At 42.9% G+C, this 19,200-nt stretch overlaps 2 protein-coding genes across 3 annotated transcripts in view; one reads left to right on the forward strand and one right to left on the reverse strand.

Annotated features, from left to right (window-relative positions):
- The window catches only part of ACSBG1 (acyl-CoA synthetase bubblegum family member 1), a 122,386-nt gene that overhangs the window by 23,858 nt on the left and 79,328 nt on the right, over positions 1-19,200 (forward strand). The window contains exon 1 of one of the 2 annotated variants that reach the window (XM_050966993.1): positions 8,301-8,541. The exons of the other annotated variant lie outside the window; for it this stretch is intronic. Within the exon in view, the coding sequence (XP_050822950.1) occupies positions 8,468-8,541 (74 nt within the window). The 5' untranslated portion in view covers positions 8,301-8,467. Of the gene's footprint in view, positions 1-8,300; positions 8,542-19,200 lie in introns of those variants that run through there. 2 annotated transcript variants of the gene reach the window in all.
- LOC127058566 (uncharacterized) lies at positions 1,606-6,800 on the reverse strand. Its single transcript, XM_050968710.1, has 3 exons — positions 6,177-6,800; positions 4,746-5,128; positions 1,606-1,689 (listed from the first exon to the last, which is right to left on the reverse strand). The coding sequence occupies exons 1-3, from the start codon at positions 6,727-6,729 to the stop codon at positions 1,606-1,608; spliced, it is 1,020 nt and encodes a 339-aa protein (XP_050824667.1). The 5' UTR covers positions 6,730-6,800.

A 19,200-nucleotide genomic window follows, 5' to 3' on the forward strand; every position in this document is an offset into this window, starting at 1 on the left:
ATAACATACGGTTGCAGTGCTCATTTGATGCATCTCCTAGCCAAAGACTTCAGTGTTCCAGAAATAAAGGCTAACGTTGCTGAAATTGCAAAATACTTCCCTAACAACCACTTTGCAGCAGCTGCTCTGAAAAAAGTGGGAGGAACTAAGCTAATTCTCCTGTAAGACGTGCGATGCAAGTCAGTAGTGGACTGTTTTGAGCAGTATATCAAGAACTGGCCTAATCTGATGACAGTTTGTGAACAAAATCGTGAAAAAAATAGATGGCACTGTCACAGCCAAAGTTCTCCACATTGGGCATAAGAGAAATGTTGAACGCATGCTAAGTATTCTGTTTTATTGCTGACACTGTTGAAATTTGGAGAGAACTGAATGAGATCTTAAAAAGAAAAATATGCAATGACAGAGTTAAATTACAAGCATTAAAAAAACGAATGGGACAAGCAATATCTCGAGCTCATTTTCTTGCAAATATTCTCAATACTACTCGATATCAGGGTCAAACCTTAACTGCTGAAGAAGAGGAGTTGGCTATGACATGGACATTCAGCAATCATCCCTCCATAATGCCAACTTCAGAGCTAAGGATGAACCATTCAAGAAATATATGTTTGCTAATGATGTTTTAAAGAAAGTCACACCAGTGGACTGGTGGAAATCATTTAAGCACTTGGATTCAGAGACTGTTAAAATGATAATCTCACTTTTAACAGCAGTAGCTTCTTCTGCCAGTGTGGAAAGATATTTTCTTCCTTTGGAGTAATTCATTCCAAATTGAGAAATCATTTGGGACCTGAAAAAGCAGGAAAGCCTGTTTTTCTTTTCCAGATTATGAACAAAAAGAAAAATGAAGATGAAGATACCTGAGTTAGTTGCAGAAGCCAATATTTTAAGTTTCTCATGTTGACCTGGCTGACATAGTCAATTTAATTTTTTTTTAAATTTCATTTAACTATTTTAGTTAAAAACAATTTTAACAAAAACAAACCTGATTTTAAACAACTTGAATGTTTAACTAAATTCAAAAAATTATATACTTGTTTTGTTAAAATGTTATATGTTTGCTGTTGAAGAAAAAAATCCAGAATACATAACATTATTGTTTTTGTTAAATAAAACAATTTAAATGTCTGTCTGGTGATGTTCTCCTCCTAATACAGCATAGCAAGAAAATCCTCCAAATATTACTGATTAACCTGTTGAATTGGAGATAGTTCACCTCCCAATGACTTCATAAATATCTGCTTCAGTTACCTTTGGTAAATGAAATAACAAAACAATAACTTATTTTCTGATATAGCTGTAAAACTAATCTGAAAAGTTTTCAAAATAAATCACTTAAAAATGTATAGTGTGTACTTTCTAAAAATGAAACCTACATCTATCTCTGAGTTGTGAAGAATATGTATTAAGATTATAACAACCAACAAGAATGCACTTTTATGTAGAAATCCATGATTAAATTAAGTCTTCCTGACTAGTCATTTAAATCATGATTTAAATCAAATCCACCCTGCTACTTGGCTGCGAGTACTCATATTGCCTAGCAATTTTGACAGACTGCTCTGGCTCACCATTGCTGATGCTTCAGCCTGCTCTTACTCTCTAGCCAGTTCCTTTTCCCATGCTATCCAGCTGCCTCAGCTGCCTGCCTGGCAATTCTGACACAGGTCCCTCTCCAGCTGGAGACTACAAGAAATTTGCAGAGGTTACTATAAAGCTATACAGTCCAATTATATTTCCCATAGAAAAACAAGTTTTCTCTACCAAATACCTCTCAAACAAATAAATAGACAAATCCTCTCTACTGTAGTGGTTTAGCTATCTTTGTCACTGTGCTTCTCACAGCTTGAGCTTGGGAAAAGAACAAGTATTTGACAAGTCTGTGGTTCCTTTCACCCCCGCCAATCACTAAGCCCTTAGCTTCCTTCCCAAGTACAGTATTTTCCTTTTAATTTGGGGATGCTTATCAAGTTTTCCCTGTTATTCCTCTGACCCAAAGAAAATAAAATATTTTAAAGGCCAGATCTCTGAGATGGCTTTTTCTTTTCTTTTTTTTAATTTAGCACTCATTCAGAGGACTAGTTTCAGAGCATTCTAATCAGAACTTATGCTCCCTCTGCCCACGTCCACACTACAGGTTAAAATCGGTGGTTTCAAAATCGATTTTATAAAGCAGAGTTTATAAAATCGATTTTGTGCGTCCACACTACGGCGACTTACATCGATCTTGAGCGTCCATGTTCCCTGGCGTCCATCGAAACCCGGAGCGTTGCACTCTGGGTACCTATCCCACAGTTCCTGCAGGGGTCCCTGCCCATTGGAATTATGGGTTACTACCCCAGTGCATGATGGGGCCAAAATCCCTGTCGTGGGTGGTTCTGGGTACAGCCTCACCCCCTCCCTTCCTGAAAGCGGCAGACAGTCACTTCGCGCGTTTTTTACTGGCTGCAGTGAGAAAACGCCATTTTGCAGCAAGCATGGATCCTGGTCAGCTCTTATCCTTGATCGCGCATGCTGTAAACAGTTCACACATTCTCGTACTATCCATGCTGAACCATGAGACAGAAATGCAAGAGAGAATGCTTCAGTGCGGGGACGACAGTGATGAGGACTTGGAGAACGAGTTTTCCGACACTGCGGGCCCCTGCGCTTTGGAGCTCCTGACGGTTATGGGGGAGGTTCTATCCGTTCCTCGCCAATTTTGGGCACGGGAAACAAGCACTGACTGGTGGGACCGCATAGTCCTGCAGGTGTGGGACGATTCGCAGTGGCTGTGGAACTTTCGCATGCGTAAGAGCACTTTCTTTGAGCTTTGTGACTTGCTTTCCCTTGTCCTGAAACGCCATAATACCAGGATGAGACCAGCCCTCACAGTGGAGAAGTGAGTGGCAATAGCCATCTGGAAGCTTGCAACGCCAGACAGCTACCGGTCAGTCGGGAATCAATTTGGAGTGGGCAAATCTACTGTGGGGGCTGCTGTGCTGGAAGTAGCCAAAGCAATCATTAAGCTGCTGCTACGAAAGGTTGTGACTCTGGGAAACGTGCAGGTCATAGTGGATGGCTTTGCTGCAATGGGATTCCCTAACTGTGGGGGGGCCATAGATGGAACCCATATCCCTATCTTGGCACCGGAGCACCAGGGCACCCAGTACATAAACCGCAAGGGGTACTTTTCCATGGTGCTGCAAGCCCTGGTGGATCACAAGGGACGTTTCACCAACATCCACGTGGGATGGCCAGGAAGGGTTCATGACGCTCGTGTCTTCAGGAGCACTACTCTGTTTAAACAGCTGCAGCGAGGGACTTACTTCCCGGACCAGAGAATAACAGTTGGAGATGTTGAAATGCCTATAGTTATCCTGGGGGACCCAGCCTACCCCTTGATGCCCTGGCTAACGAAGCCATACACAGGCAGCCTGGACAGTGGTCAGGAGTTGTTTAATTACAGGCTGAGCAAGTGCAGAATGGTCGTAGAATGTGCATTTGGCAGATTGAAAGGACGCTGGAGAACGCTACTTACTCGCTCGGATCTCAGCCAAACCAATATCCCCTTTGTTATTGCTGCTTGCTGTGTGCTCCACAATCTCTGTGAGAGTAAGGGGGAGACCTTTATAGCGGGGTGGGAGGCTGAGGCAAACCACCTGGCCGCTGACTATGTGCAGCCAGACACCAGGGCAATTAGAAGATCACACCAGGATGCTGTGCGCATCAGAGAAGCCCTGAAAAGTAGCTTCCTCATGGGCCAGGGTACAGTTTGAATGCAGAGTTTCTTTTCCACTGATTACCACCCTCCCCATGTATTCAGTCCTGCTGCTGCAAGCTAGCTTCCCTGCACCCTTCCAGAACTGCTTGCTTACGGAAAGTAAAGTTGCTGTCTGTAGAAAACATTGAATTCTTTATTAGAAGACAGTCCCTGTAAGCAACGCACCCTCCCTCTTGCATTTACAAGCCTGCGAATAGAATTACATAAGTTGGGTTTTTTTGAGGGGAGAATAGTAAAGGGTTAGGGTTAGGGTTAGGGAGGGAGGGAGGAAGGGGACACAAAGGTAGTTAAGGGAGCCCAGAAGTGTCATCATGGACCAGGGAACGGTGTGACTGCTATGTTTATTTCCCTTTTATTACCCACCTCCCCATGTCTTGACTCCTGCTGCTGCAAGCAAGCTTCCCTGCACCCTTCCATAACTGATTGTTTATTGAAAATAAAGTTACTATTATATGCTTAAAAAATTGTGTTCATTATTAAAAGTCAGTCCCTTTAAGCAACCAACCCTCATGCTTGCTTTATCAAGCCTCTGAATGAAATTTCATACCTCGGTGTTTTCCGGGGAAGGGAGGGAGGGAGGTTTGAAGGGAGGGAGGGAGGTAGGTAAGAAAAAGGCGCATCAGAGAAGCCCTGAAAACAAGATTTATCATGGTCCATGGTACGGTGTGACTGCTGTGTTTATCTCCCCTTTATTACCCACCTCCCCATGTGTTAACTCCTGATGCTGCAAGCTAGCTTCCCTGCAGCCTTCCAGAACTGCTTGCTTACTATCATTAACAACCCACCCTCACACTGCCTTTGAATAGCATGTACTGAGAGTCAAAAAAATGAAAAGGTACCACGGGAGAGGTTTGGGAGGAGTACAGGAGGGAAGAAACATGACATAAAGGGCATTTCAATGTAATGACTGCCTTCTGGTTGGACTGTCCACGGGGGTGGAGGGGGCTGGTGCAGAGAGCCTTCCCCCACGCGTTCTTACACGCCTGGTTCTGGAAGGAGTGGGACACGGTGAATACTGAGGGAGGTTATACATGGGCTGCAGTGGCACTCTGTGACCCCGCAGCTCTTCCAGCATACTGCGGAGGATGTCAGTCTGATCACGAAGAAGCTCCAGCGTTGCTGCCCGCCAACGCTGATCTTCCTCCCACCACAAATCATTTTTAGCGTCCCTCCTGTCTTCACGTTGACTGGCAGCCTCCCTGTACTTTGCGACCAAATGTTTCCAGTCCCCCTGATGAGCTCTCTCAGTACGGGTTACTGCCATTATTTCTGTGAACATCTCCTCCCGCGTCCTCTTCTTCCTTAGCCTCCTTATCTGACCTCCCCGTCGGACAGGAGAAGGGAGGCTGGAGAAATGTGCAGCTGTGTGGGGGGTGGGGGGGAAAGAGTGGTAGAAGAATCATAAGAGACACATTTCACAGAACAATGGTTATACTCTTTCACAGTGAACTGCACTATTCACCGTACCTAGCACATGTAACTGTACTACAAGGTCGCCTTAGGATTCTTTTAATACTTATTGCTTGCGGCTGTGGACTGAGATATCAGCTCAGACGCAGTTCAGGGGAGTACACAAACCGTGTCTGGAGAAAATGGTAAGTGAAATGGCAGTGAACCGTGCAATGGCTTTTATTACCCTGCACCCCCTGCTATTATCAGGTAGCTTGCACGCTTTGGAGGCAAAGTGCTTAAAGAATAACACTGGATTCTTTTCTTAAGCCATGGAAAAGGTTCAGCAGAGGGCAATAGTGAATGCCCCCCCCCCATAATCTGCATCTCTGCTGTACTGGGAGGTAGGTTTAACGCCTTCCACCTCACCCCTTCCCCCTTCTGCCATGGCAATTACTAGGGATGATTCATGCTGCCCAAGTGCTTGGAGACACCGCCCCGTGGGAATGTTTAGCATTCTACCATCCCCCACAGGGCTAAATGTTAGGAAAGATTTTCATTTACTGGAGCAGTACAGCAGACAAGAAAGAATGGTCATCTCTGTTCCCTTACTAAAGTACATTAATTTCTAACAGGTGACCATGAACGATATCACTCTCCTGAGGATAACAGAAAGAGAAAAAGAAATTATGCTTCTTGAATGCCAGCAGTCCCCGGGCCCATTCGCTGCTAGGCTTTGATACCTGATTACGTGCTCCAGGCATGGCGTGGTAAAGTTTCGTTTCATGGCGGACGGAACAAGGCAGCCCTGCCCAGAAACCTTCTGCAAAGGCTTTTGGGGTTCCTCCAGGAGCGCTTCATAGAGATGTCCCTGGAGGATTTTCGCTCCATCCCCAGACATGTTAACAGACTGTTCCAGTAACTCTAATTCCAGCTACTGCATGCAAGCACTCATGGCAAATCACTCAGTAAAAAACGCTTGCTTTCCAGCTATGCTTTTAATTAAAAAAAGTGCACTCACCAGAGGACGCTTCCACAGCTTCATTTTCTGGGCTACTGGCTTGAGAGGGCTGCCAGGGTACTTCTGTCAGGGTTAGGAAAAGATCCTGGCTGTTAGGGGGAATTGAATGCTCTGTGCTCTCTGCTGTCTCGTCCTCCTCCTTTTCCTCATCCACATCTTCGACGTCCTCTAAGTCTTCAGCAGTGGCAGAGATCACTACCCCCACCTCTGAATCCACAGACAAGGGGGGGTTTGTCGTTGCGCAGTTCCCTAATACTGTGTTAAGCTCCTCGTAGAAGCGGCATGTTTTGGGGCCAGATCCTGACCTGCCCTTTGCTGCTTTGGTCTTCTGGTACGCCTGTCTGAGCTCCTTCACTTTAACTCTGCACTGCAACGAGTCTCTGCTATGTCCTCTCTGCCGCATGGCATTAGAAATCTTTTCAAAGGTTTTCTCATTTCGTCTACTGGACCGCAGTTCTGAAAGTACTGACTCTTCTCCCCATACAGCTATCAGATCCAATAACTCCTGTGTGTTCCATGCTGGAGCTCTTTTCCTATTCTCAGGAGATTGCATTGTTATCTCTGCTGCTGAGAGCTCCACGCTGGGCAGACAGGAAATGAAATTTAAAAGTTCCTGGGGCTTTTCCTGTGTACCTGGCCAGCAGTAGAGTTCCTTTACCAGTGCAGAGTGGCCACTGGTGCACTGTGGGATACCTCCCGGAGGCCATTAACTTCGATTTCCGTCCACACTAGCTTAAAATCGATTTTAAAAAATCGATATTAGGGTTACTCCTCTCGTTTAGCTGGAGTACAGAAATCGATTTTAGGGCCCCTTAAAATCGATTTTCTGTACCCTGTAGTGTGGACGGTTACAGCGTTAAATCGATTTAACGCTGTTTAAATCGATTTAAAGCTCTAGTCTGGACCTGGCCTCTATGAGGTCCACTCCTGTCATTGGACTACTCAAAACTACAGACAGCAGCCACTCATAGAAGCCAGTGATCCTCCAGCTAGCAGGACTCCTTCACTTCCCATAGAAGATAAGAAATTTTAGGTGATAAGAGGAAGAAAAAATTACGCTTAGAGGGGAAAAAATGTCTGGAATTTATTCCTCTTGACTCTGAGATTCTAATAAGCTGAACACCCACAATCAAAAGCAAAGGGCCCACTTAGTCTGCAATGACCTGCTGCTTTGTTACATTCTACAATAAAAATTATCCAAGCTGAAACTAACACATAAGGTTTCAGCCCAGGGTTATGTATGTTTTCCTTGTAATGCTTAGGAAAACCAGTAATAAACTTAAGTGGGCTTTCTAGAGCCCTGCAGGAGCCCTTTTGAAAACGGTCACCAAACTGAAGGAAGAAGTAGGGAGATTTCTCTGACACTGATGGATTTTAATCACTCTGGACAAAAATACTTATTCCTGAATCCTGGGCCCCATAAATGTAAACTTTTTTGCCTTTGTAATGTTTCATATTGTGCTATTACATGTTTTCAAACAAATTTCTGGGGGTAGTTAGGATGAGACATCTTGGGACCCACCTCCAAGGTTTTCTCTCCCGCCACCCATTTCAAATGGCACTTGATAGAATGATACTGAATACTGTGCTGCATTGTCAATGTGCTGGGTATGTATTTCAGGAATAATACACTTTTAGCAAAGGGGATAATATAAATTTAGGAAAGGGTCAATATACATTTATTCACCAAGTGGCCAAACACAGTTTTCTTAAATTCTGGCAGGATGTTAGTTTAGTGATGAATAGAATCCTTTTCAATATATATGGTAGGCCTGGTCCTGTGAATTGAAGTAAAAGGGAGCTGTTGGCACTCTGCCACTTACAGGAAAGGGTTTCTTATGTCTGATTGACTTGAAAGTCAGAGTCATATACTAATTTAATTAATCTGCATTTTCTGGAGAAAATAGTTTACTTGGATGCTCTATTTTGAAACTAGAATTAATAAGAATTGCTTCAGTTGTTGTAAGCTGTGAACTGATTGGTTAGATATCCTAGCAAAAGAGAAAATTTGCATCTTAAAGAACTATGGTCTCATTGAAATTCTTCTCATGTATAATTACAGAAAACTGAATAAAAAAAGAAAAGTTTTAACAGTAAGCAACTGGCAGGCACTGAAACATTTCAAGCATGTTAAAATCAGAGAGAAATGAAGTTTTAGTCTCCTCCTCCTGCATTACGTCTTTATTTGAACAAGTATCCTGTTACTGTTCATTTCTTAAATGGTCTCCGTAGCTTATTTATGCCTGATCCAGATAAATTTTTAGCATATTTGTTGTGGAGAGCTTGTCAGAATGGCTGGCAGCGAAGAGACCCTTAAGAAAAAATTGCAAGATGAAAATGAAATTGCAGAAAGCCACAAAACCAGGTAAAGTAACTTGAGAATTTATACTAACAAACGATATCTTTAGTTCACAAAATTTAAAACTAAGGACCTGATTCTGCTACTGCGAAAGTCAATAAGAACCATATTCACTCAATGCTAACTTTACTATTTAATGCAGAATGACAAAAGTCCTTTGTTGAAACTAGAAAGCAAGAAAACTGTGCCAATGATTCTGAATTGACAATTTCCTTTGCTAGTCCATAGACTGAATTTTATTGCTACTAGCATTATTCAGTTCAGACTATGTCCTATCCACAGTATCATAATTGTCAAAATTTTACCAATTCTGTTTTGGAAGTAATGCAGAATGTCCCTTTGTAGTATGTATTGTGAATTTATTTACAAAAATGGTCAGTTTGCACAGTCTCTGGCTTTTTTATTTTAACACCTGTGTCCAATGGCATAGTGTTCACTGCATGAGACAGAAACTGTTAAATCCAGAAATGGGTGCAGCAGTGACTGGGGAGAGCAGTGATCTGAATACTAACGTGAAGATTTGTAGTTCTGCAAAAACTCAAAACATTTCTAAAAAAAAGAGTATTGAGTTGAAAAATGGCTTAAAAGTTACTTCAACCTCAGGGCAGCAGTCACTCTCAGCGTAATGTGATTTTTTTTCTCCTTCAGCATACATATATGTGAAGCGAGGCAAATAGTACTGTTGAACTAGCAGCCTGCTCAGGGTGAGCAACAGCCAATATCAATTAATTTCAGAATCTTGAAATTAATTGTCTTGATTTTTCCAGTACATGAGAAAGCTTGGTTCCTGATAGACACCTTATTCTAGACTCACACTAAGCATTGACAAATCATTATCAGCACCTTAAAACTTTGTTTAAATAAGATCCATTTGTATTTCCTTTTTAAGATTTATTTTTCTTCCCACCCCTTAAGTTCTTATTTCTTTTTCATCTAGAATACATGACTGCTAATATTTCTAGAGGCAGAAGCAGTGGTTCTCTCTATTTCACACTTGATAGTGGAGTACCTTCTGTGGTATCTTAATGTAACTTGTGTTTTTAAATTTGTACATAAGTGAGTAGGGTAGAATCCTGGTTCTGCTGAAGTCCATGGAAGTTTTGGCATTGACTTAATAGGAACAGAATTTCACACCAATCTGCCATGGCAACAAGCACTTGATTAAATATAATTTGAAGGAAATTCAGGTTAGGAACCTATCAGTGGACTTAAATATTCTAAGCTGGCATTAGACGTATCACATGAGGGACTTGGTCTCAAGGGTGGATGAAATCACCATCCAGCCACAACATTCTCAATACGCTTCTTATTAGCCAACGTGGTGGTACAATGCATTTAATGTTTAATGTGAAATAAGGTTTTAAAGACATTTTGCAAAAAGGCTATCTTTACTACATTCAGAATATTTACCCATGTTCCATCAAGATGCAGAGGACTTGGGATTCAGTAAATAAACTATAGGTTCAGGTCTATTACAAATGTACCAAATGAATGGCACAAAATCCAGGAAATATAACTCAGTGCATAAAAACATAAGAACGGCCATCCTGTGTGAGACCAGTGGTCTGGCTAGCCCACTATCCTGTCTTCAGTGCCAGATGCTTCAGAAAGAATGAACAGAACAGGTCAATTGTTGAGTGATCCATACCCTGTCATCAGGTGCTGAGTTCTGGCAATGGAAAGCAACTCAGTACATTGCATTGTAAAAAACAAAACAAAACAAAAACTTCCCCACAATCAATAGCTTAGTCTAACAGTTCTAAAAATTCAATTATGATTCAGATAGTCAACTGCAGAAATTCATAGCTAACTGCTAGACAAAGGTATATATATAATTCTATGTGAAATTCCCAGATCAAAAATTTCAGTAAAATGGAAATAAGTTTGTATAATTAATTTGGTAAAAGAATCTTTTTTAGAGCCCTGCACTGAAAATCTTCTGACTTTTTGACCATTTAATGAGGTTAAACTCAACTTCCAAGTTTCTGGAAATAGGAAATGCACAATTAAGACAGTCCAGAAAACCTTAACTGTGCACCTGTACCATTTTCATGTGTCTTTGATTTATATAATAGCAGCTGGGAATATTTTGAATCCCTCCTATTCCACTCTATGAGAAGTCCATATTTATTGGGGTAGACATATTACATTTCCTATACTTTTCTGGTTTGAATGTGGACCTTTGGAAATATCCAGACTGTGACTGTGGATAAACTTAAACTAGACCTTTCCCATCTTGCCTGTTTAGATGAATGAGCCCTGATTTTGGATTTTGTTCTGTATTCAGCAATGCAGTTAAGTTCATGTTTAACATTACAGTCAATGGGACATAAGTATATACTTAAATTTAAGTGTATGTTTAAGTGCTTTGCTGAACTGAGGCCTCTGTGAGTGTCTACAGAGTGGATGGGGATATGGGTGAATATATGATTCTCTGAGAGTGTTATGATGTGTGACTAACAGGATGCAGTATTGCCAGCTCTTGTGATTTTTGTCACAACTCTAGCAATTTTGGGGTGATTTTTTCATGTGAAAACATGAGGAAAGGTTGCTAACTCATGAATTTTCACATATTCAAAATGGCTACCATCTCCCATTACTGTCAATGGGGCTGAAGCCAGCAAGATTGCCACCACTCCCCTGCAGTTTATCAGCTTGTAGAAGTGAGGCTGCCCTTAATAAAGCTGTCTGTCACCTCTCGCTGTTTTCAATGAGATTGAAGCTATGGTAACAGGCAAAATGGCTGTCACTGTACAGTTTAGGGGGCTAGATGGGATATGGACTCTGAGGAGGCGCAGAGCCACTGAAAGGTAAATGAAGAGAATGAGGGGAAGGGATCAGTAGGGGGAGCAGGAGGCAGATTTAGGGGTTGCAGCAACATGATGCAGGGGGATGTGGGGCAGGAGGGAAGCTGAGAAGTTGTGGTGCAGAGAATGATGAAGTGAGAAATAGAGGGGATTGGATGCCAGCTCCCATAGCATGGTGGTGGAGGTGGGTAAGGGGAGTTCCCTCCGAGCAGCCAGGGGAAGGCAGCATTGCCAACTCTTGCAAACTGATCACAAGTAATGGGATTTTAGTGACTTTTAGTAGACTGGCACCAAGATCACTGCCTGCAGTAGAACAGGAGCAGACAGACTGATCCATCTCTTGGATGGGAAAATTGCATATAAGAAAAGACAGCAAGGGCATCCTAAGAATTTTACCTCAGGTTTATTAATTTTAGTTCACCAGTCTCTGTTTTATGACTTGTTACTATGATTTCATGGGGAAATTTGAAACTTAATTTAAGAGAAGATTGTGAAATGAGTGACATTTACTAGAAGTTTGTTGTGTCCCACTAAAGACGGTGGACTATTCCAACTATTATTAGTCATTACCTCTTTTCTTGTCTGGTCAGGGCAGAACGGAATAATTACTACTGTTACTATTACTGTAATGAGGCTCTTCTGGAATACATCTCTCTCTCTCTTTCTCCAGACTCTTTGGAAGTATGTGTAATAATTGTTAGTAATTAATAATGGCATGCCTCCCAACAGTCCTGGGTTCCATGGGACTGTCCCACTTTGACCCACTAAACCCCATGTCCTAGTTGAAGTAGATCCTTTCCTGCATTCAGTGGCACTCACAGCCGTACATATGGTGCGTATCATTGGCAGGGGCAGAGCTAGAGAGGGCATTGGTTTCAGCTGCTCCTGGGCATGTTCAATGGTTGCAGGGAGCTCAGAGATGGGAAGTGACATTGCACCTGCGTGAGCTGGAAAGTGGAGGCTGAGTGTGGCATGGACATGGTAAAAGAGGCACTGGAGCCAGGGGCTGCAGTGCAGATGGGCCCACAGGGATTGACAGTGACCAAATCCTGCTTATCTGTTGGAAAGGTTGGGAGGTATGTAGTATAAGCACAAACCACACTGAAGACATTTTCTTAACATAGTGTTCATATTATTACTGTACTAATTATTTATTTTATTATTATTTTCTGTAAAGTCCATTACTGTAACCACTACAGGCTTAAAATAAAGTGATGGAATTCACGAATATGAATTCCACAACATTTTATTAGAACAACAGCCTCACCTTTCCTGTAAAAATGAAATGGGACTTTATATTTCCTCTGTCATCCACTAAACATAAGTGTAAAACTCTAGATGATAATTTGTGTGCTCATGTGGCCAGGTAGATTTACTTTACCATCAAAGGTAATTTTGTTAATTTGGACCATTTTCAGGCTAGTGCCTTCTTGTATCAAGGATAGTATGTATTCAGAAATTATACATTCTCTTAAGGGAAAACTACACATTAACCTTTTGCGCTGACGAGTAATATTGATAACCTGTTCATGGGCCTTCAATTGGATTGTCTTCTTGAATCTTAATGTAGCTAAAACAGGAATTTCTCTCTTAATTTATATTTTGTCAAAAAATAAAAATAAGAGGTTTGTGACTTGTGCAAATATCCATATTATAGATTACTCATAAAATCTGTGCTTTTTGCAAATTATAGATAAAGACTTGTTCAGTCTTTGCATACTTTTACTCAACAGATGTCAGGGATATTGATACATAAGCAAAGAGATTTTCTTCACACTGGTCAATAGATATATACTAAAGGAGATGGATCAAGAGAAAAAGATGCTGATCTGTGACTTTTTATATTACCCTTGGACTTTGTGTGGGCAGTTCAACCCTCTCAAATTTTGTTTTCATTTTGGCAAAGGGGAGTTTTGCTTGGTCTTTGTTGATTTTCTGTTAAAAGGATATTGGTGACACTGGAGTTTCAAGGACTGGAGATAGTCATTTGAAATACTTGAGATAGATACGCTTCTGTGGTGGCGTTTATAAATAAACTGGCATAGTACTTTTGATCCGATCAAACCCATGTACATGGGCTTGAGTTGGGCAGCTAAATTATATACATAGCCATGTGTATGCTGGACACAGGGTTCTAGGCTGATATGATATCTAGAACCAGAACTCTGATATTAAGGAAGATGAAAAAGTACAGAATTTATGGAGGGAAAAAATACATTCTGTGACATGTTTTTGAGTCTGGAAACTGGACTGGAGTTACTTGAACAAGGATGGGAAAGAGAGAAAAAGTAGAATGAATTTTATCCAACTCAGCCTCATTGTACCCTCTACAAATGGCATACAGAAGTGATTACTAGAAAGTTTCCAAGGGAGATCTGGATTTCTGCTGTATAGGTCAGAAGGAAGCAAGCTAGTCTATTCCAAGATCATTCTAGGGTTGTGTCATACACTGTATCTGCTGAGTAAAGTCTTTTTTGACTAAAAAGCTTGATGTATTATTCCTACTTCTCCATTTTCTCATATAGTTTTTAATCATATGCTAAATTTGTCTGTTTACCAAACTAAAAGGAAAAAAGTCAACTGATTCTTGATTATATTTAGTCACTACAAAAGAGATTTTGGTCCTTTTCTTGCAAATCAAGATAGCCATTTCCACTTCAGGAAAGGCTATTGTTGGCAGCAGGAGTGTAGATTTTGAGGGTATGCAGAGGTGTTGTCCCCCCCAACTATATACAATGATTTTTTTTAAAAATTGTTTACAATTCAGATTTAAAGAAAAAATATTTTCTATGCACATTTAATTCCTAATGTGAGGTAGAGCCCTGCAGTGGGACTGGGATCCCATGGATCTTGCAGGACCCTCTGCCATAATTGAAGGAGCAAGATAAAAATTCAATAATCAATCCAGGACTGGGTGGGAGTGGGCTTCAAAATATAATCCTCCCATGCCGCAAACACATGAACACCCCAGCCAGGAGTCACCACTTTCTAGCTGCCCAGCTCTAAATTTCTGCTGGCGGCAGCACTGCCTTCAGAGGGGGGTGGCTGGGGAGCGGTGGCTCGTGCCTCCCCCTCAAATATAGAAGTCAAACTATGCCTATGATTAGCAGCCACCCTTTTATAAAAACTATCAGCTACCTGTGAACTTTAGTAGGCAGTAATGTTTTTTTATTGTATTTTGTTCTTTAAGCTTAATGTGGCTTTTACATTACATTAGTAGTTTGAGAAAGTTTGGTTCAGTATTTATGAAAAACAAGTTTGCACAGTCAGCAGTAAATACTCCTCTTTCTCCTCCTAGCTTGTAAATCAGCTGAGACAGTTGGCAGTTAGGATTAGTAGGGGTGGCTCTTTGGACTAGTGCAAGTGTGCGAGAAGCCTATTTAGCATAACTTTGTCTCCTCTGTAGAATCTAGCCTGGATTTCTTATCATTTATTTATCTTGTGGCCAATATGTGGGTTTCCTCCATTACATTTCGATGTTGCACTTCATATGTTTTATGGAAATACGCTTATGAATGTGAATATGATGTAACTGGAATATGCTTTATGCAGAAGGTCTCTTGTAAGGTATCATAACAAAGGTTATAGCCTACTGAATATATTTGTATGTACGTATCATTCTTGTATCTGAAGGTAAAAATATGAAGTATAACTCTGAGGTCCTATTGTAATTATCGAAGGGTGGGCCATTAACGGTGGTTTAGAATCTTGATGGCTCCCATTGACTAGGACAATAGGTTGTAAATGGCTCTGTTTACTTACAAACCTTCCTGTGTATGTGTGGGCCAGCCCAGGAAGAATGGAAGCTGGGGTCTCACAGGACATGTGATCATGTCACCTGATACTGGAATCCATCGTAAATCTGGTACTCTTCCATTTAAAAGAAATGGTGGGGACCCAGAGAGACAAAAGATTCCCGCCTTGTGCCAAAGCAATAAAAAAGGGGTGAAGCAGGACAGAGGTGGCTGCCAATCATGAGAACCCCCCTGCTTTCCACCTAAGATGTCTGCTGGAAATAACAAGGACTGTACCAGGGGAAAGGATTGGGCCCAGACTAGGAAGGATTTTAGTCTGTGAAAGAAGCTTATTGGAACATCTCTGAGGGTGAGATATCTGTAATCAGTTTCCTAATGTATTTGGCTTAGACTTGCGTGTTTTTGCTTTATTTTGCTTGGCAACTTACTTTGTTCTGTCTGTTTATTACTTGAAACCACTTAAATCCTACATTTTATACTTAATAAAATCACATTTGTTTATTAATGAACCCAGAGTAAGTGATTAATACCTCGGGGAGCAAACAGCTGTGCATATCTCTCTATTAGTGTTATAGAGGGTGGACAGTTTATGAGTTTATCCTGAATAAGCTTTATACAGAGTAAAATGGATTTATTTGGGGTTTGGATCCCACTGGGAACTGTACATCCCTGTGCTGGAGCTAGGTGACCTGCTGAGCTTTTTTCATTTAAAGCCTACAGCTTTAAGGGCATGGACCAGACCTGGGTCTATGTTGCAGTAGGCTAGCATGTCTGGTTCAACAAGGCAGGGTTCTGAAGTCCGAGGCTAGCAAGGAGAACGGGCTCAGGGGTAATCTCAGCACATCAGGTGACAGTTCCAAGGGGGTCTCTGTGACCGAACTCATCACAACATAATGTCCAGTGAGTTCAGTCATTGGCACAAGTGGGTGCATTCACAGCTTTCCACGTCCTGAGAGTGTATTCTTTGGTACCATAACCCATTTTAATGACGTGGAGTCTATATATCCAGTGATGAGACACAAATAAGGGGTTATACAACTTGGCAGTCTCAGGGTCATATTCTCATCTCGCATTAGTGTAAAGCTAGGGTGACTCTGCTGTCTTGAGTGTTTAGAATTCTTACTGAAAACTTGTGGTCTTTAAATCACAGTCCTTGCAGGAGGGGCTAACATTACAACAGGAATTACCAAGAAGAATTCAAGATGATTTAGCCACATTTCCTCCTGGAACTGCACCTTGCACTACTTGTACCTTCATAAGGATGGGCACAATTGAATCCTTAATATTATCTAAAGACTCCAACATGTTTGTGTATTTATTTAATGTATCTAAGGGTTCAATCCTGCCTCAGTGGCAGTTGAGAACATTTGGTGAATAGTAAATTTACCGAAAAATGCATTGTTACAGGGTGGAACTGGCCTTTTGACTCATCAGCTGCTTCCCAGTTGGGTTTCAAGGGATAGCATCTGAGCCATAAAAATGGGGAAAGACTGAGACAGTGGAGAGTTCAGTCTGGAGAAGGGCAGGTGAGAGCTTCATGGGGGTGAGAGATTGGCAGGTGAGAGCCAGGAGACTATAAAAAGAAGCTGCAGGAGGCTCCTGGGGGAAAGCTGAAGGTAGAAGAGCAGCAGAGGGGTTTGCTGGCTGATACCTCTTAACAGAGGCTGGCCAACTAGGGCTGGAGATGGCTGAAGGCCAGAGAGCAGCAGAGGAAGTTGCCTGCTGACTTCTAAGCTGGAGAGCCAAAGCTGAGGGCCGGAGAGGGCTGATGTCAGAGAGAACAGTGAAGGCATTTATCCACTGATCAGGAGCGGCTCCAGGCCCCAGCATGCCAAGCATGTGCTTGGGGCAGAAAGCCGGGGGGGCGCTCTGCTGGTCACCACAAGGGAGGCAGGGAGGCTGCCTTCGGCGGCTTGCCTGCGGAGGATCCTCTGGTCCTGCAGCTTTGGCGGACCTCCCGCAGACGTGCCTGCTGAGGGTCCACTGGTCCCGCGGCTTCGGACCTCCCGCAGGCACGCCTGCCTGCCGTGCTTGAGGCAGCAAAATCCCTAGAGCCACCCCTGCCACTGATGTCTCCATGCGGGAGAGCTGAAGGCCAGGAAGGGTGAGAGATGCTCCCCTGGTGAGGATGAGCTCCAGCAGAGAGGCTGTGGTGGTTCCTGCTGAGAAGAGCAGAGTTGCAATGCACCTGGAAGGGCTGAGGTGGCTGTCCTGGTCATAGGTCCTGGAACTAAGGGTGCGAGGGGTGCTGCTGCACTCCCTGGCTTGAAGTGGTTCCATTATATACAGAGTTTACTGTTTGGTTTAATGACTTTCAGTATCCCAGTTATAAAAATTGTTTCAGCACTCGTGGTCCTGGTTGAAAGATAGGAGAGGACTGAAAAAGAGCCCACCTGTGGTGGAGGATGCTGGAGCCTGCTAGATGCTTTGTCCAGGGCTGGCCTCACAAGTGGGTGACTGTCTTTTGCACTATGGTCAGGGAGTGCCATGGTCCAGAGGCAAGATTGGGGTGGACCTCAGTTGCAAGGCTGTGGAAGGGAGCTTAGGGCAATGGGGCAAGGGAAGCAGTGAGGCCTGGGGGCAGTGGAGGGTTAGGGAGCCCTGAGAAGGCAGTGGGGGTGAGGCAGGGATGGGTGGAGAGCCCACAGAGCTTAATTTGTTCCAGGGCTTACCAGGGCTGAGCCCTGGCACCTCTAGGCTTGGCAGTTAGCCTTAGCACCTTTGGGCTTGCCGTGTCAGTTACACATCACTCAGCAGCCAGAGGAACTTCTTGAGCCTTGGGACTTCTTGCTGTAGTCCTGGCACCTCTTGCATTACAAATTAAGCACTGGGATCCAGGGAGGCATCTTGGGCCAGGAGGGATGAGTGGGGAGCAAGGATGATGTGTGGGATGGGTGAGGGGGCCAGGGGAGGCAGCAGGTCCAGGGACAATCGGTGTGGGACTGGAGGAGGCAGCAGGGATTGAAGGCAAGGGGGGGTGGATGGAGAGGATGAGTGGGGAGCCTAGGGAGGCAACAGGGGCAGGGTAGATGAGGAATCTGGGGAGGTAGTGAGGGTTAGGGGTTATGGGGGTGCGCTGGGTGAGGACTCTAGGGAGGCAGAGGGGGCTGATACACCAAAATGCAAGTTCACCCAGGATGCCATTTTCTCTGAAGCCAGCCCTGGCTTTGACAATAGTGTAAAGATTGTGGGATTTTAAGGACTGCATAAACTGGGTGTGAGAAATAAGAACGGCTGTACCGGGTCAGACCAAAGGTCCATCTAGCCCAGTATCTGTCTACTGACAGTGGCCAATGCCAGGTGCCCCAGAGGGAGTGAAGCTAACAGGCAATGGGCAAGTGATCTCTCTCCTGCCATCCATCTCCATCCTCTGATGAACAGAGGCTAGGGATACCATTCTTTACCCTTCCTGGCTAATAGCTATTTATGGACTTAGCCACCATGAATTTATCCAGTTCCCTTTTAAACATTGTTATAGTCCCAGCCTTCACAACCTCCTCAGGTAAGGAGTTCCACAGGTTGACTGTGTGCTATGTGAAGAAGAACTTCTTTTTATTTGTTTTAAACCTGCTACCTATTAATTTCATTTGGTGACCCCTAGTTCTTGTATTATGGGAATAAGTAAATAACTTTTCCTTATCCACTTTCTCCACATCACTCATGATTTTATATATCTCTATCATATCCCCCCTTAGTCTCCTCTTTTCCAGGCTGAAGAGGCCTAGCCTCTTGAATTTTTCCTTGTTTGGGACCCTCTCCAAACCCCTAATCATTTTAGTTGCCCTTTTCTGAACCTTTTCTAGTGCTAGAATATCTTTTTTGAGGTGAGGAGACCACATCTGTACACAGTATTCGAGATGTGGGTATACCATGGATTTATATAAGGGCAATAATATATTCTCAGTCTTATTCTCTATCCCCTTTTTAATGATTCCTAACATCCTGTTTGCTTTTTTGACTGCCTCTGCGCACTGCGTGGACATCTTCAGAGAACTATCTACGATGACGCCAAGATTTTTTTCCTGACTCGTTGTAGCTGAATTAGCCCCCTGTCATATTGTATGTATAATTGGGGTTATTTTTTCCAATGTGCATTACTTTAC

The sequence above is a fragment of the Gopherus flavomarginatus genome, chromosome 9 (assembly GCF_025201925.1).
Source record: "Gopherus flavomarginatus isolate rGopFla2 chromosome 9, rGopFla2.mat.asm, whole genome shotgun sequence".
NCBI classification, from domain to species: Eukaryota; Metazoa; Chordata; order Testudines; family Testudinidae; genus Gopherus; species Gopherus flavomarginatus.

What these genes read in the sequence shown, in the direction of transcription:
- LOC127058566 (XM_050968710.1), bottom strand. Translation starts at nt 6,729, where the DNA reads ATGCAATCTCCTGAGAATAGGAAAAGAGCTCCAGCATGGAACACACAG. An exon ending in AGCTGTGGAAGCGTCCTCTG is followed by an intron (nt 5,129 to 6,176) that starts GTGAGTGCACTT and finishes CCCCCCACACAG; the next exon opens with CTGCACATTTCTCCAGCCTC. An exon ending in CTCCTTCCAGAACCAGGCGT is followed by an intron (nt 1,690 to 4,745) that starts GTAAGAACGCGT and finishes AATTTCTTGTAG; the next exon opens with TCTCCAGCTGGAGAGGGACC.